The sequence below is a fragment of the Pristiophorus japonicus genome, chromosome 15 (genome assembly GCF_044704955.1).
Source record: "Pristiophorus japonicus isolate sPriJap1 chromosome 15, sPriJap1.hap1, whole genome shotgun sequence".
In the NCBI taxonomy this organism is placed as follows: Eukaryota; Metazoa; Chordata; class Chondrichthyes; family Pristiophoridae; genus Pristiophorus; species Pristiophorus japonicus.
This window is the reverse complement of record NC_091991.1, coordinates 21,018,620-21,030,849: the sequence shown is the minus strand read 5'-3', so window position 1 is coordinate 21,030,849 and position 12,230 is coordinate 21,018,620. Positions and strand designations below refer to the sequence as shown.

Here is a 12,230-nt window from a genome sequence, read left to right as displayed (position 1 = left end):
GCTCTTTGCAGAATTGCAAGTCGTTAGTATTCGTGCAACCATTTAGTATTTTCTTACAGTGATGCTTGTGGAACACAGTCTGAGAGAGGGCTGCTTGAGCCTGAAGTGAGAATCCATGATTTATTATTAAATGTAAAAATCATGTTGGCAGCAACCTGTGGCAAGACAGTTTGCCAAGACCCGAATATAATCTCTGCAGTTATCAGGGTCTTTTGCCTGATGTCCATACTCTAACTGAATCTCTCTTCTTTAACAGGCAGCAGAGGGAGAGATGTGACAGCGGTTGCTTTGGTGATCTGCACTTTTCTCAGGAGGGTTGTCCAGGGGTGTGGAGGACCATGGAATCTTGGTCATTCACCTTCGAACTTGTCAGCTCACAAAGGATGCTAACACAGTAGAAATAGTGATTTGCCACTGCCCACAGCAACAGCCAGAGCTCTTGCCGAAAGAGTATTCCTCTCCAATACTGAGCTGCAAATTTCTGAAAACATGAGCTTGCAGAAGTTGACAAGTGGAAGGTAATCTGCTGCCTGACAAACAGCCTCTCTTTAAATCGAGCGAATACAATCTCTTTTGCGTTGCAGATTTGCAGACCAATATTAAAGGCACAACCTCCAATGACAGAAGATTGGATTGTTTTCCCATTTGGAGCAAGGATCTGCTCTCCTTCAGTACATCGGAATTAGACTGGCAGCCAAGGAGGCACCTCGTTTACCATTTTCTTTTGTGTATCCTGCGCCTTTCTAAAGACTAGCAGTGGGGAGTGTGATGGCTTTAGAGGATAAACGAGACAAAAGCATGTCTTTCACGCAGATGGTAATAGAAGAGGACTCCCTGAGGAATGGACGGGGGCTGTCTGATCAGTGGGCTGACTCGGTGGTGGTTCGACCCAGGACCACTGAAAGGCACATCACCGTGCACAAAAAACTTGTACTGGGTTTTGCCATTTCCATCCTGGGTCTTATCATCATCACAATCATCGCAGTGCTCCTGAGTGTCAAGTTTGAGGAGTGTGCTAGCGATGGCAGCACCAGGGCAGGGAATGCCACTGTGTATAACGGGGGCAAGTTCAACCAGACTAGAGAGATCCTCGGCAACCCCACTCACAGTAAAACTGCAGGACAGCCATGGGCACAGCTAAGACTGCCCACTTCTGTAAAACCCTATCATTATGATCTGAACATAACCGCTTTCATGGACAACTTTACTTTCTCGGGCGAAGCCAGCATTCAGATACACTGCGTGAACTCTACCAAGTATATCGTGCTGCATGCAGACAAGCTGCCAGTTGAAGGGGCAGAGGTCACTGTTGCAAACAGCTCTGACCATCTCGGGATTAGAAGATACTTCCTATATCCGCAAAACCAAGTTTTAGTGATTATCTTGACCAGGGAGCTGAAGGCACAGAAACGTTACACTGTAAAAATAAAATACAGCTCCAATATAGCAGATGAGCTGCTGGGCTTCTTTCGGAGTTCCTATGTGACAAGTGGAGAGAGAAGGTAAGTTTACCGAAGGTTAAGTAGTTAATTACCATCTTGGCATATTAGAAAATAATAAACATGAGCAAAATATGAACCGAACTGTTGAGCAATTTCAGTGTGCTTTAGCTTATATAAAAAAGTGATTATCGTAACAGATGATTGCAAAATCCCAGAGAACTCAAAGTGCAGATGTAAGATATAAACAGACTCACAATAGCTTTGTGAGATACTGTATAATCTAGAATAGATCTTTAGCATCACACTTTTGCTCAGAGCCACTCGTGAGTTCTGGGTCGTTCAAGATTTGAAAAGGAAATTTTAGATTTATCGATTATCCTAAATAGCACTCCATTGGACTTTGAACTATTACTTTTAAACTATTTAAAGGTTACTTTAATTTGGAATTACTGTTATTAATATAAAGTGTGGTTTAATACTCTTTGTTAGCTGTTAGAAAGAGGCTCTCAACTCTGTGAGTATCTGGGCACCATGTGGAAAACCTCCCAAATTCTGGAGAAGTATTGTGCTTTAGTGGTGTTACACCAACTAGCTCATATCTGGGTCTGTTGTGGACCAATTGATAGCGATTGATTGCTATGACTAGTCAACAACTCCATTATTGTTGTATCATGCGACAACCAGAATGGTAGAAGGTGAACTAGATGGACCTTGATCTTGTCTCGTCTTGCAATTCCGATGTTCCTATGTATAGTTAGTTAACATAGTGCCAGCAGAGGCTGCTGTTACCATGCCTGCTTATATCACTGATGGTGGGAAAGCTGAACTCCATGGATCCCCAGAGTTCTGATTACTGGGCTCAGCCTCCTGAGTAATATTTCTAATGATTGAAAAGAATTAATGTTATAATCGGCTCTTTTCAGATATCAGAAATTGAATCATGATACATTTAAAAAAAAACTTTTAGAAGTAATGAAGTATGCTGTCTACAGGCTGTGAAGTGGAACACATTTGGAGCAACAGCAGCTCCTCCAGATTGTCTTGCTATTGGTGCCAGATTCTAATTTCTCAAAAAGTCAGCAGTATTATAGTGCACATTTGGCATTCGTGTTGGTGTGGACGATCAGGTCACACTAATGTCAAATGGACAGCGTAGCTATAAATTCATAATACTGTCTGAGGCCCATTTACAGCAGTGTGTCACAGAGCTACTATGAATTTTTAGGCAGTGTTAATAGAAAAACATGTTCAATTTTATTGGCATCTGATATGCAGATATAGGGCTCAATTTTCCCCAGTGATTTGTGCTGTTTTTTTGGCGTGCACCACTTTTTTTGGCGTAAGTTTAAAAAATTAAAGTTTCCCCAAGGAATGTGTTAATAATGGAACAAATAATGTAAATGATTCAGTTATATTTCAAAATATATTTTATTCAAAAGTTTAACAAACATATTCTTGTATCAAACTTTAAAGTTTTCACTTAAGATCACTTACAAACTTTAAGATCACTTACTAACTTTTAAACTTGTAAATTTACATAACTTACAAAAAACTTTTAATTTGAGAACAGTTACAATAATAATAATAACAACAACAACAACAGCAGCAGAGAAAGGCTGCACCCATCTCTCCTCCACCTTATTCTAAGACCGCTCGCTGCGCTTTGTCTTGGTGACTCCACCACCCCTGCCTGCAGGCAATGGCGCAGCGTTTCTCGGGTTGGTACCAAGCTTATTCTTTTGAACATCTTGATGGGGAGTGGGGAGGGGGGCAGCCGGTAATGTGGAGTCAGAGGCTGGTCTGGGGATTAGAGTGGAAGTGACAGTTGATTCTGTCAATGGGCGCGAGGTCTGGGTGTGTTCCCTTATTGCTGCAGCTAACTCCAACATTCCCTCCTTCATGTGCCCTGAAAGTGTCTCAACTACCTCCAACATTCCCTCCCTCATGTTCAGCAACAGTTTCTCACCTACCTGTGACATGCCCTCCCTCACGTTGAGCAAAAGTGTGTCAACTACCTGCAACATTCCCTCCCTCATGTTCACTGATCGTGTTTGAACTACCTGCGACATTCCCTCCCTCATGTTCACTGACAGCACATCAGCTACCTGCAACATTCCCTCCCTCATGTGCACCGACATTGTTTCTGCTGACTGAGATATTCCCTCCCTCATGTTCCCGGACAGTGCTCCCATTTTTCATGAGAGTGTTGTTACTTCTCCGACAGTCCCGATACCTTATCACCTACCCCACTGATGGTTTCCCGGAGTGATCGGGTAAGGTCAGTGCTCTCCGCACTCATTGTCATCATGTGAATCACATCTGTTAGATCCTGCACCTCAGGAGAGTGCATCAAGCTCTCCTTTCCCTCCTCACTCTGGGTGTGTCTCGCTGCACCCAACTGGGACCCGCAGCCTCGAATGGTGGGGTCCTGGGTGTGCCTTGCTGCATCCCACTGGGACTCGCAGCCTCAGACGGTGGGAAACTATGGAATGTCCCATCGACACCCAAACCACTACTCAGGGAAGGGGCTAGCACAATGGGCAGCACCTGCACCTCCTCCAAAGTGAGTAGAACAGTGGGGACTTCATCCATCCCCTCCCCCTCCCTCTCACTCCCATGCTCTTGGTCTGGAAGGTGGGATTGGAAGATGTTCTCTTCAGGCTCGTCCTCGTCTGAATCATATTCTGCATTGTCAGGGTTGGCCTCAAGTTCTGCAAAATATAACAGAACAGACAAATGGTTAGCAGCAGAGGAGGGAGCAGGGTGGCATGAGTAGACTCACACAGCGCAGGCAGCAGGCTGATTTGCAGGACCACGATGAATTATAGCACGTTGCATCAACCGAAGGGTAACTGCCGGAGACATCCCCATGAACCGAAGCATGGCTAGCCTGCGTAGTACTTAACATTTAGGAAAGTCAGACTGTGGAATTTGCAGGACTTATCCTCTCTCTCGAGTGAGGACCCAGCTTGTGCAGTGGTGGTTGCTTTTCTCCAGGCAGGACCCAGCAAAGCAGCGACCCTCTCTTCCAAGGATGTCAGTGGCTGCAGATTTGCAGGGCCTCCTCCTGTTTGAATTCTCTCTTGTTTGTTGTGTGCCACTTTCCTCTGCAAGAATGAAAATCTAACTTTTTAGAGAGGGTGTCTTTCTGCTGGGTGGGACATATACAGCTGGTCACATTTACAATTGCAATTGCATTGACAAATGAAAATATTATTTACACTAACTACTTGACCAAGGACCTGCCACTTCTTTTTGCACTGGCCTCCAGACCTCAGGGTCATCATCATAGGCAGTCCCTCGAAATCGAGGAAGACTTGCTTCCACTCTAAAAGTGAATTCTCAGGTGACTGAACAGTCCAATATGGGAATTCCAGTCTCTGTCACGGGTGGGGCAGACAGTGGTTGAAGGAAAGGGTGGGTGGGACTGGTTTGCCGCACGCTCCTTCCGCTACCTGCGCTTGTTTTCTGCATGCTCTTGGCGACGAGACTCGAGGTGCTCAGCGCCCTCCCGGATGCTCTTCCTCTACTTAGGGCGGTCTTTGGCCAGGGACCCCCAGGTGTCGGTGGGGATGTTTCATTTTATCAAGGAGGCTTTGAGGCTGTCCTCGAAACGTTTCCTCTGCCCACCTTGGGCTCGTTTGCCGTGTTGGAGTTGCGAGTAGAGCGCTTGCTTTGGGAGTCTTGTGTCAGGCATGCGAACAATGTGGCCCGCGCAACGGAGCTGGTCGCGTGTGGTCAGTGCTTCAATGCTTGGGATGGTGGCCTGATTGAGGACACTAATATTGGTGCGTCTGTCCTCCCAGGGGATTTGCAGGATCTTGTGGAGACATCATTGGTGGTATTTCTCCAGCGATTTGGGGTATCTACTGTATATGGTCCATGTCTCTGAGCCATACAGGAGGGCAGGCATCATTACAGCCCTGTAGACCATGAGCTTGGTGGCAGATTTGAGGGCCTGATCTTCAAACACTCTTTTCCTCAGGCAGCTGAAGGCTGCGCTGGTGCACTGGAGGCGGCGTTGAACCTCAGCGTTGATGTCTTCCCTTGCTGATAATAGGCTCCCAAGGTATGGAAAGTGGTCCATGTTGTCCAGGGCCGTGCCATGGATCTTGATGATTAGGGGGCAGTGCTGTGTGGCGGGGTCAGGTTGGTGGAGGACCTTTGTCTGACGGATGTTTAGTGTAAGGCCCATGCTTTCGTACACCTCAGTGAAGATGTTGACTATGACTTGGAGTTCAGTGTCTGAATGTACGCAAATGCAAATGTCGTCCGCGTACTGTAGCTCGATGTCAGAGGTTGGGAGAGTGTTGGATCTTGCCTGGAGACGATGAAGATTGAGCAGGTTCCCACTGGTTCTGTAGTTTAGTTCCACTCCAGCGGGGAGCTTGTTGAGTGTGAGGTGGAGCACTGTAGCGAGGAAGATCGAGAAAAGGGCTGGCGCGATGACGCAGCCCTGCTTGACCCTGGTCCGGACGTGGAATGGGTCTGTGATGGATCGGTTAGTCAGGATCACGGTTTGCATGTCGTCGTGGAGCAGGTGGAGGATGTTGATCAACTTTTGGGGGCAGCCGAAATGGAGGAAGACGCTCCATAGTTCCTCGCCATTGACAGTGTCACAGGCCTTTGTAAGGTCAAAGAAGGCCATGAACAAGGGTTGGTGCTGCTCCCTGTATTTTTCTTGCAGCTGTTGCGCCATAAAGATCATGTCCGTTGTATTCGGTAGTGGATGAAATCCGCACTGTGACTCCAGGAGGAGCTGCTCAGCCACAGGGAGAAGACGGTTGAGGAGGATTCTAGCGATGACTTTCCCAGTGGTTGATAACAGGGAGATTCCTCTGTAGTTGCCGCAGTCGGACTTGTCCCCTTTTTAAAAGATGGTCACGATTAATGCATCTCTGAGACCACCCGGCATGCTCTCCTCCTTCCAGATGAGAGAGATGTGGTCATGCATTCGTGCTAATAGTGCACTGGCCTCCAGACCTCGGGGTGGTCACCATTTCACAGTAATCTTGTGCAAGTTGGTTCCAGCGTTTCTTCATTTCTTTGGGTGAACTTTTATGTGACCTCTGTTGGTGTCCAGCTCCTGCCCTCAATCACAGTCACTAGTGCCTCCACTTCATCCTGTAAGAGATTCTTGGTCCTTGCGCCACGTTGCATCTTGTATTGCAGCTCCGATTTTTCCAATGATAATTACATTTCTCACACAGCACTCAAAGTTCTCACACACACAACTGCACGCCTATAGGAATCACGTCAAAAACGTCCCTTTATTCCCGCGCATAATTTTTTCAGTGCAGACATTAGGCTCCACCCCCGGAAGCTACAGGACGGGCTGCGCGGCACCAATTAAAAAAAATAGAGCAGAGAAACTTGCCACATTTATTTTTGGAGCAATTGTGGCCTAGAAAAACAGGTGTAACTCTGGCAATACGCCAAAAACAGCTTTGGGCAAAATTGAGCCCATAAAATCTGCTCTTGCTTCGAATCCAGCAGTGCTGTACAGCAAAGTGTCAGAGCAGAAAGATTGATGGCAGACTACTGGTTACATAAAAAGTATTGAGTTACCCATTTAAATGGTATGCAAATGAATTGTTGCCAAGTCCCAATTTGTTCAGTGACTTGACGCAGGTACAAGTACAGAATAGCCATGTGGTTATGTACAAGTTTTGGTAAATAAATTATCTGTCCATTTCAGAAAAACTCACATAACAAAATTCTATGTTGAGGAGAGGAAGAGAAAATAACTAGTGGAGGTCATGAGTGCAGTTATACTAATTCCTTTCACAAAGATTGCCCTGAGATTGATTCCTGCTCTGATCGACGGGATGAAAGTCTCCTTACTCTGCTGGCAGTAAGGCTTCTGTTTGAAATAGGTTTTGACAACCTCAACACATTTCCATGTGGATTCATACTGTAAAATTGTCCAGAATTTAACACTGATTAGTATTAAAAATATCACATTCTATGTTTAACTCAGATAGACTCTTTGACAAATTGAAAAATTCATACTGGCATTTCAGTGTTTAGTTTAAATAAGAAGCGATAACTGTAATATATAATTGCTTGGACAATGATGCTGAAACACAGAAAATCCCACAGTTAATGTGCATATCTTATTTAATAAATACACTCATCAGAAAGAAACGCTTTGCAAGGTACAATACCTTTTGAGGGAGAGCAGAATCAAGGGAGTTTTACTGTACATCTGATTATCGTACAGCTGAACTGGGAGTATGTGGTATTAATAAGATTTGCCAAAAATTGAAAAAGATTTCCATTCTCTACCCTCTGAGGCAAAGGATATAGCTTCCTGTCCCACTCCAGCATCTGGGGACATTATCTAGGTGGACACATCAATGCAATATCTAAGAAGATACCACTTCTTGAAGAAGAGTGAAGAGTTCTCTCTATGTTCTGGCCAACATTAATCCCTCAACCCACACCACCAAAACACATTAATTGATCACTCATCTTATTTTCTGTTTGTGGGATGTTGCTGTGTGCAAACTGGCTGTAGTGTCTGTCTATAAAACAACAGTGACTACACTTCAAAAAACCACCTCTTTGGTTGTGAAGCACTTTGGGCTGCCCTGAGGAGAACGAAGGCACTGCATAAATGGAACTTCTTTCCCTCAAGTGTGCAACATTGGCTTATATTTTCCTCTTTTCCACAGAATGGGTTATTGACCTACTTTAGTAATGGATGGATGCGCGAGTGTAGTGAAAACAACACTCACCTCTGATTGTTGGGGTATTTCCAAATTTGCCATTGTTAGGAGAAGTGAAGTGAGCAATGAGCACTCGCCTGTAATAATGAAGTGCTCATACTGTACTTGTTAAGCTGGCAAAGTGCCAGGTAGATGATTTAGATGTTTTCGTGAAGCTGTAGAATGCACAAAACTTGATGGCTGAGCAGCAGTGCAGAAGGTCCAAGACGGCCATATGAGGAAGATTAAGTAAAATGTATTTGTTTACAAAAAGAATGAATGAAAATCAAATGAATAAATTATAATCCCGTCCTTTTAGCTATAACTTCATTCATTTCAGAGTGTGAGCTGTTTCAGTGATTAGCTTTGCGGTTGGGTTGATACATTTGTTTGGAGTGGATGACAGCAAGGACTGGGTGGGATCTCCAATGACAGTGTGGTTGGGTTGTGCTATTTATAATAGGAGACATGTTAACAGTTGAGATGTGGCTGCATCCCAGCATCTTGCAGAGGTCTACACTGAGCACTATTTGTTCAAGCTTTGACACCTTGCTTATCCTCAGCATTGCTTACTGACCAGGTGTTAGTAAATAGGTAAACTTCCTTTAACACGCTAAGCAGATCAGTCCAAAACAAAGCAACGGTTTCTGTGCATCACTTCCTGTAACACCTAAGCACAGGATAAAAAATTAATAACCAAAAAATGGCTCATTTCTAACTCGGACCCATGTGTTAAAGTTGGTGCAGAGAAGCAAATATGCCCACTATTTTATCCTGTGGGAAAATCTTTATGTGTAAACATAGACCACATAGCTTTTTGGGATAAGTTCATTCGTAAGTACAAACTACAAATGTCTGTTCTGATAACATGTCTTACTTTCCACTCCTTGTTTTACCTCTGAACATTAATGGTATCTACATAGTGTGTGCTGGGCTCCTTGTTTTTTTGCCCATACTATTTTTGTCTCGTACAGTGGGCAGATTCTGTAGGTCTGATAATACAGCAACAGACACCCCTTTTTATTGAGCACAAAGGTTTGAAGTGTTCAATCTGAGGTGTTCAGTCTACCCAATGCAGCCAGTCAGCGTATAGTGCATTGACAGCAAGGCTCAATAAGGCAACATATTCTGTGCATTTCAGTGCCTATTTGGAAAGGACGTCGAAATGGAAACCTCACCTAAGAAAAATTATTTTTTCCTGAGTGACCTTCCACGAAGGCCACCCAGCTTATCTTTTGTTTTTGTGGACTTGTACCTTGAAGTACAATGTTCTGACAGCGCCATCACGATTGCAATTCCTCCGCCCCCTCACCCCCAAAGAAGTCCTGTCACAGAACTATCAGCCCTTTGTCAGCTGTTGGCTGTGGAAGTCCCACCCTTGTGAATAGAATCATAGAATCATAGAAATTTACAGCGCAGAAGGAGGCCATTTCGGACCATCGTGTCCGTGTTGGCCGACCAAGAGCTATCCAGCCTGATCCCAGTTTCCAGCTCTTGTTCCGTAACCCTGTAGATTACGGCACTTTAAGTGCACAGCCAAGTATTTTTTAAATGTGGTGAGGGTTTCTGCCTCTAGCATCCCTTTCAGGCAGTGAGTTCCAGACCCTCATCACCCTCTGGGTGAAGAAATTTCCCCTCAAGTCCGCTCTAATTACTATAAATCTATGCCGCCCCTAGTTGTTGACCCCTCTGCTAAGGGAAATAGGTCCTTCCTAGCCACTCTATCGAGCACTTGATGTTTTCCCAGCATGTCCTTTGCAACGAGCTGAGAGAAAAATGTAAGTGTAATAATAAGCTGACCTTTCATTATGTGCTGACATCAACTCAGTTTTGGATAGCTGCAATCGATTGCTCCTGGAGAGTGGTCCTGGTGCTGTGCAGAAGGCATCACATCATTGGTCCCTATGTGTAATTATGATCTGTGTTCATTCAAGCTTTTTCTTCCTGTAGTGTGCAGATCATTTTTAAAAGGAGGAATAGAAAACAATTGACTTCCAACCTCCATGGGGGTCAGAGGATTGGCTATTAACGAGATTTTTTCTGGTGGCGAGTTAATAAAACAAAAGTAAACCAAATAGAATAACTTGAATGGTGGAAATCTCAGCGGGTCAGGCAGCATTTTATTTCAGATTCCAGCATCCGCAGTATTTTGCTTTTGTAATAACATGAATGGGGTGCCCTCAATTTCTTCGACTCCTTTTTGTTAGCAGAATTCTAAAGTTGCTAGGGCATGCAAACCAGACATTTGTATGCCATTCCACGTTAGAATAGTGTACACCACGCACAGCGCTAAACAGATTTTCTTCACAGACCTATGTCAGGCATTCCCGGAGGTTCATCAATTCAGCAATCCCTTTTACATGCTAGACAAACGTTGAAATTGTTATTTGCATTTACTGTAACCAAAGTACTTAACTGGACTATTAAAGACATCACTCAATTAAGAACCGTCCCTTTCACTGTAATGGAAAATATTGTGGTTTTAGGTCAGTTCTCTAACAGTAATTACAGTCCCATTGTGCTATTTCACAAATAGCTTGAGGAATGAAATGGCATTAACCGTTACTTTAAAAGCATTAATTTTCACCAGAGATCAGTATATAGAAACATAGAAACATAGAAAATAGGTGCAGGAGTAGGCCATTTGACCCTTCGAGCCTACACCACCATTCAATAAGATCATGGCTGATCATTCCCTCAGTACCCCTTTCCTGCTTTCTCTCCATACCCCTTGATCCTTTTAGCCGTAAGGGCTATACCTAACTCCCTCTTGAATATATCCAATGGACTGGCATCAACAACTCTCTGCGGCAGGGAATTCCACAGGTTAACAACTCTCTGAGTGAAGAAGTTTCTCCTCATCTCAGTCCTAAATGACCTACCCCTTATCCTCAGACTGTGTCCCCTGGTTCTGGACTTCCCCAACATCGGGAACATTCTTCCCGCATCTAACCAGTCCAGTCCGGTCAGAATCTTATATGTTTCTATGAGATCCCCTCTCATCCTTCTAAACTCCAGTGAATAAAGGCCCAATTGATCCAGTCTCTCCTCATATGACAGTCCAGCCATCCCTGGAATCAGTCTGGTGAACTTTTGCAGCATTCCCTCAATAGCAAGAATGTCCTTCCTCAGATTAGGAGATCAAAACTGAACACAATATTCCAGGCGAGGCCTCACTAAGGCCCTGTACAATTGCAATAAGACCTCCCTGCTCCTATACTCAAGTCCCCAAGCTCTGAAGGCCAACATACCATTTGCCTTCTTCACCACCTGCTGTACCTGCATGCCAACTTTCAATGACTGATGAACCATGACACCCAGGTCTCGTTGCACCCTCCCCTTTTCCTAATCTGCCGCCATTCAGATAATATTCCGCCTTCGTCTTTTTGCCCCCAAAATGGATAACCTGACATTTATCCACATTATACTGCATCTGCCATGCATTTGCCCACTCACCTAACCCTGTCCAAGTCACCATGCAGCCTCTTAGCATCCTCCTCACAGCTCACACCACCATCTACTTTAGTGTCATCTGCAAACTTGGAGATATTACACTCAATTCCTTCATCTAAATCGTTTGATGTCTATTGTAAAAAGCTGGGGTCCTAGCACTGAGCCCTGCGGCACTCCACTAGTCACTGCCTGCCATTCTGAAAAGGACCCGTTTATCCCGAATCCCTGCTTCCTGTCTGCCAACCAGTTCTCTATCCACGTCAGCACATTACCCCCAATACCATGCGCTTTGATTTTGCACACCAATCTCTTGTGCGAGACCTTGTCAAAAGCCTTTTGAAAGTCCAATACACCACATCAACTGGTTCTCCCTTGTCAGCTCTGCTAGTTACACCCTCAAAGATTTCAGAAGATTAGTCAAGCATGATTTCCCTTTCATAAATCCATGCTGACTTGGACCGATCCTGTCACTGCTTTCCAAATGCGCTGCTATTTCTTCCTTAATGATTGATTCCAACATTTTCCCCACTACTGATGTCAGGCAAACCGGTCTATAATTACCCGTTTTCTCTCACTCCTTTTTTAAAAAGTGGTGTTACATTGGCTACCCTCCAGTCCATAGGAA

The 12,230-nt window shown here is 44.6% G+C and overlaps 1 protein-coding gene across 1 annotated transcript in view; it reads left to right on the top strand.

Annotated features, from left to right (window-relative positions):
• Nucleotides 1-768: 768 nt before the first annotated feature.
• The window catches only part of LOC139281421 (thyrotropin-releasing hormone-degrading ectoenzyme-like), a 165,401-nt gene continuing 153,939 nt past the window's right edge, over nt 769-12,230 (top strand). Inside the window, exon 1 of the mRNA XM_070901585.1 lies at nt 769-1,502. Within this exon, the coding sequence (XP_070757686.1) occupies nt 769-1,502 (734 nt within the window). The remainder of the gene's footprint in view (nt 1,503-12,230) is intronic.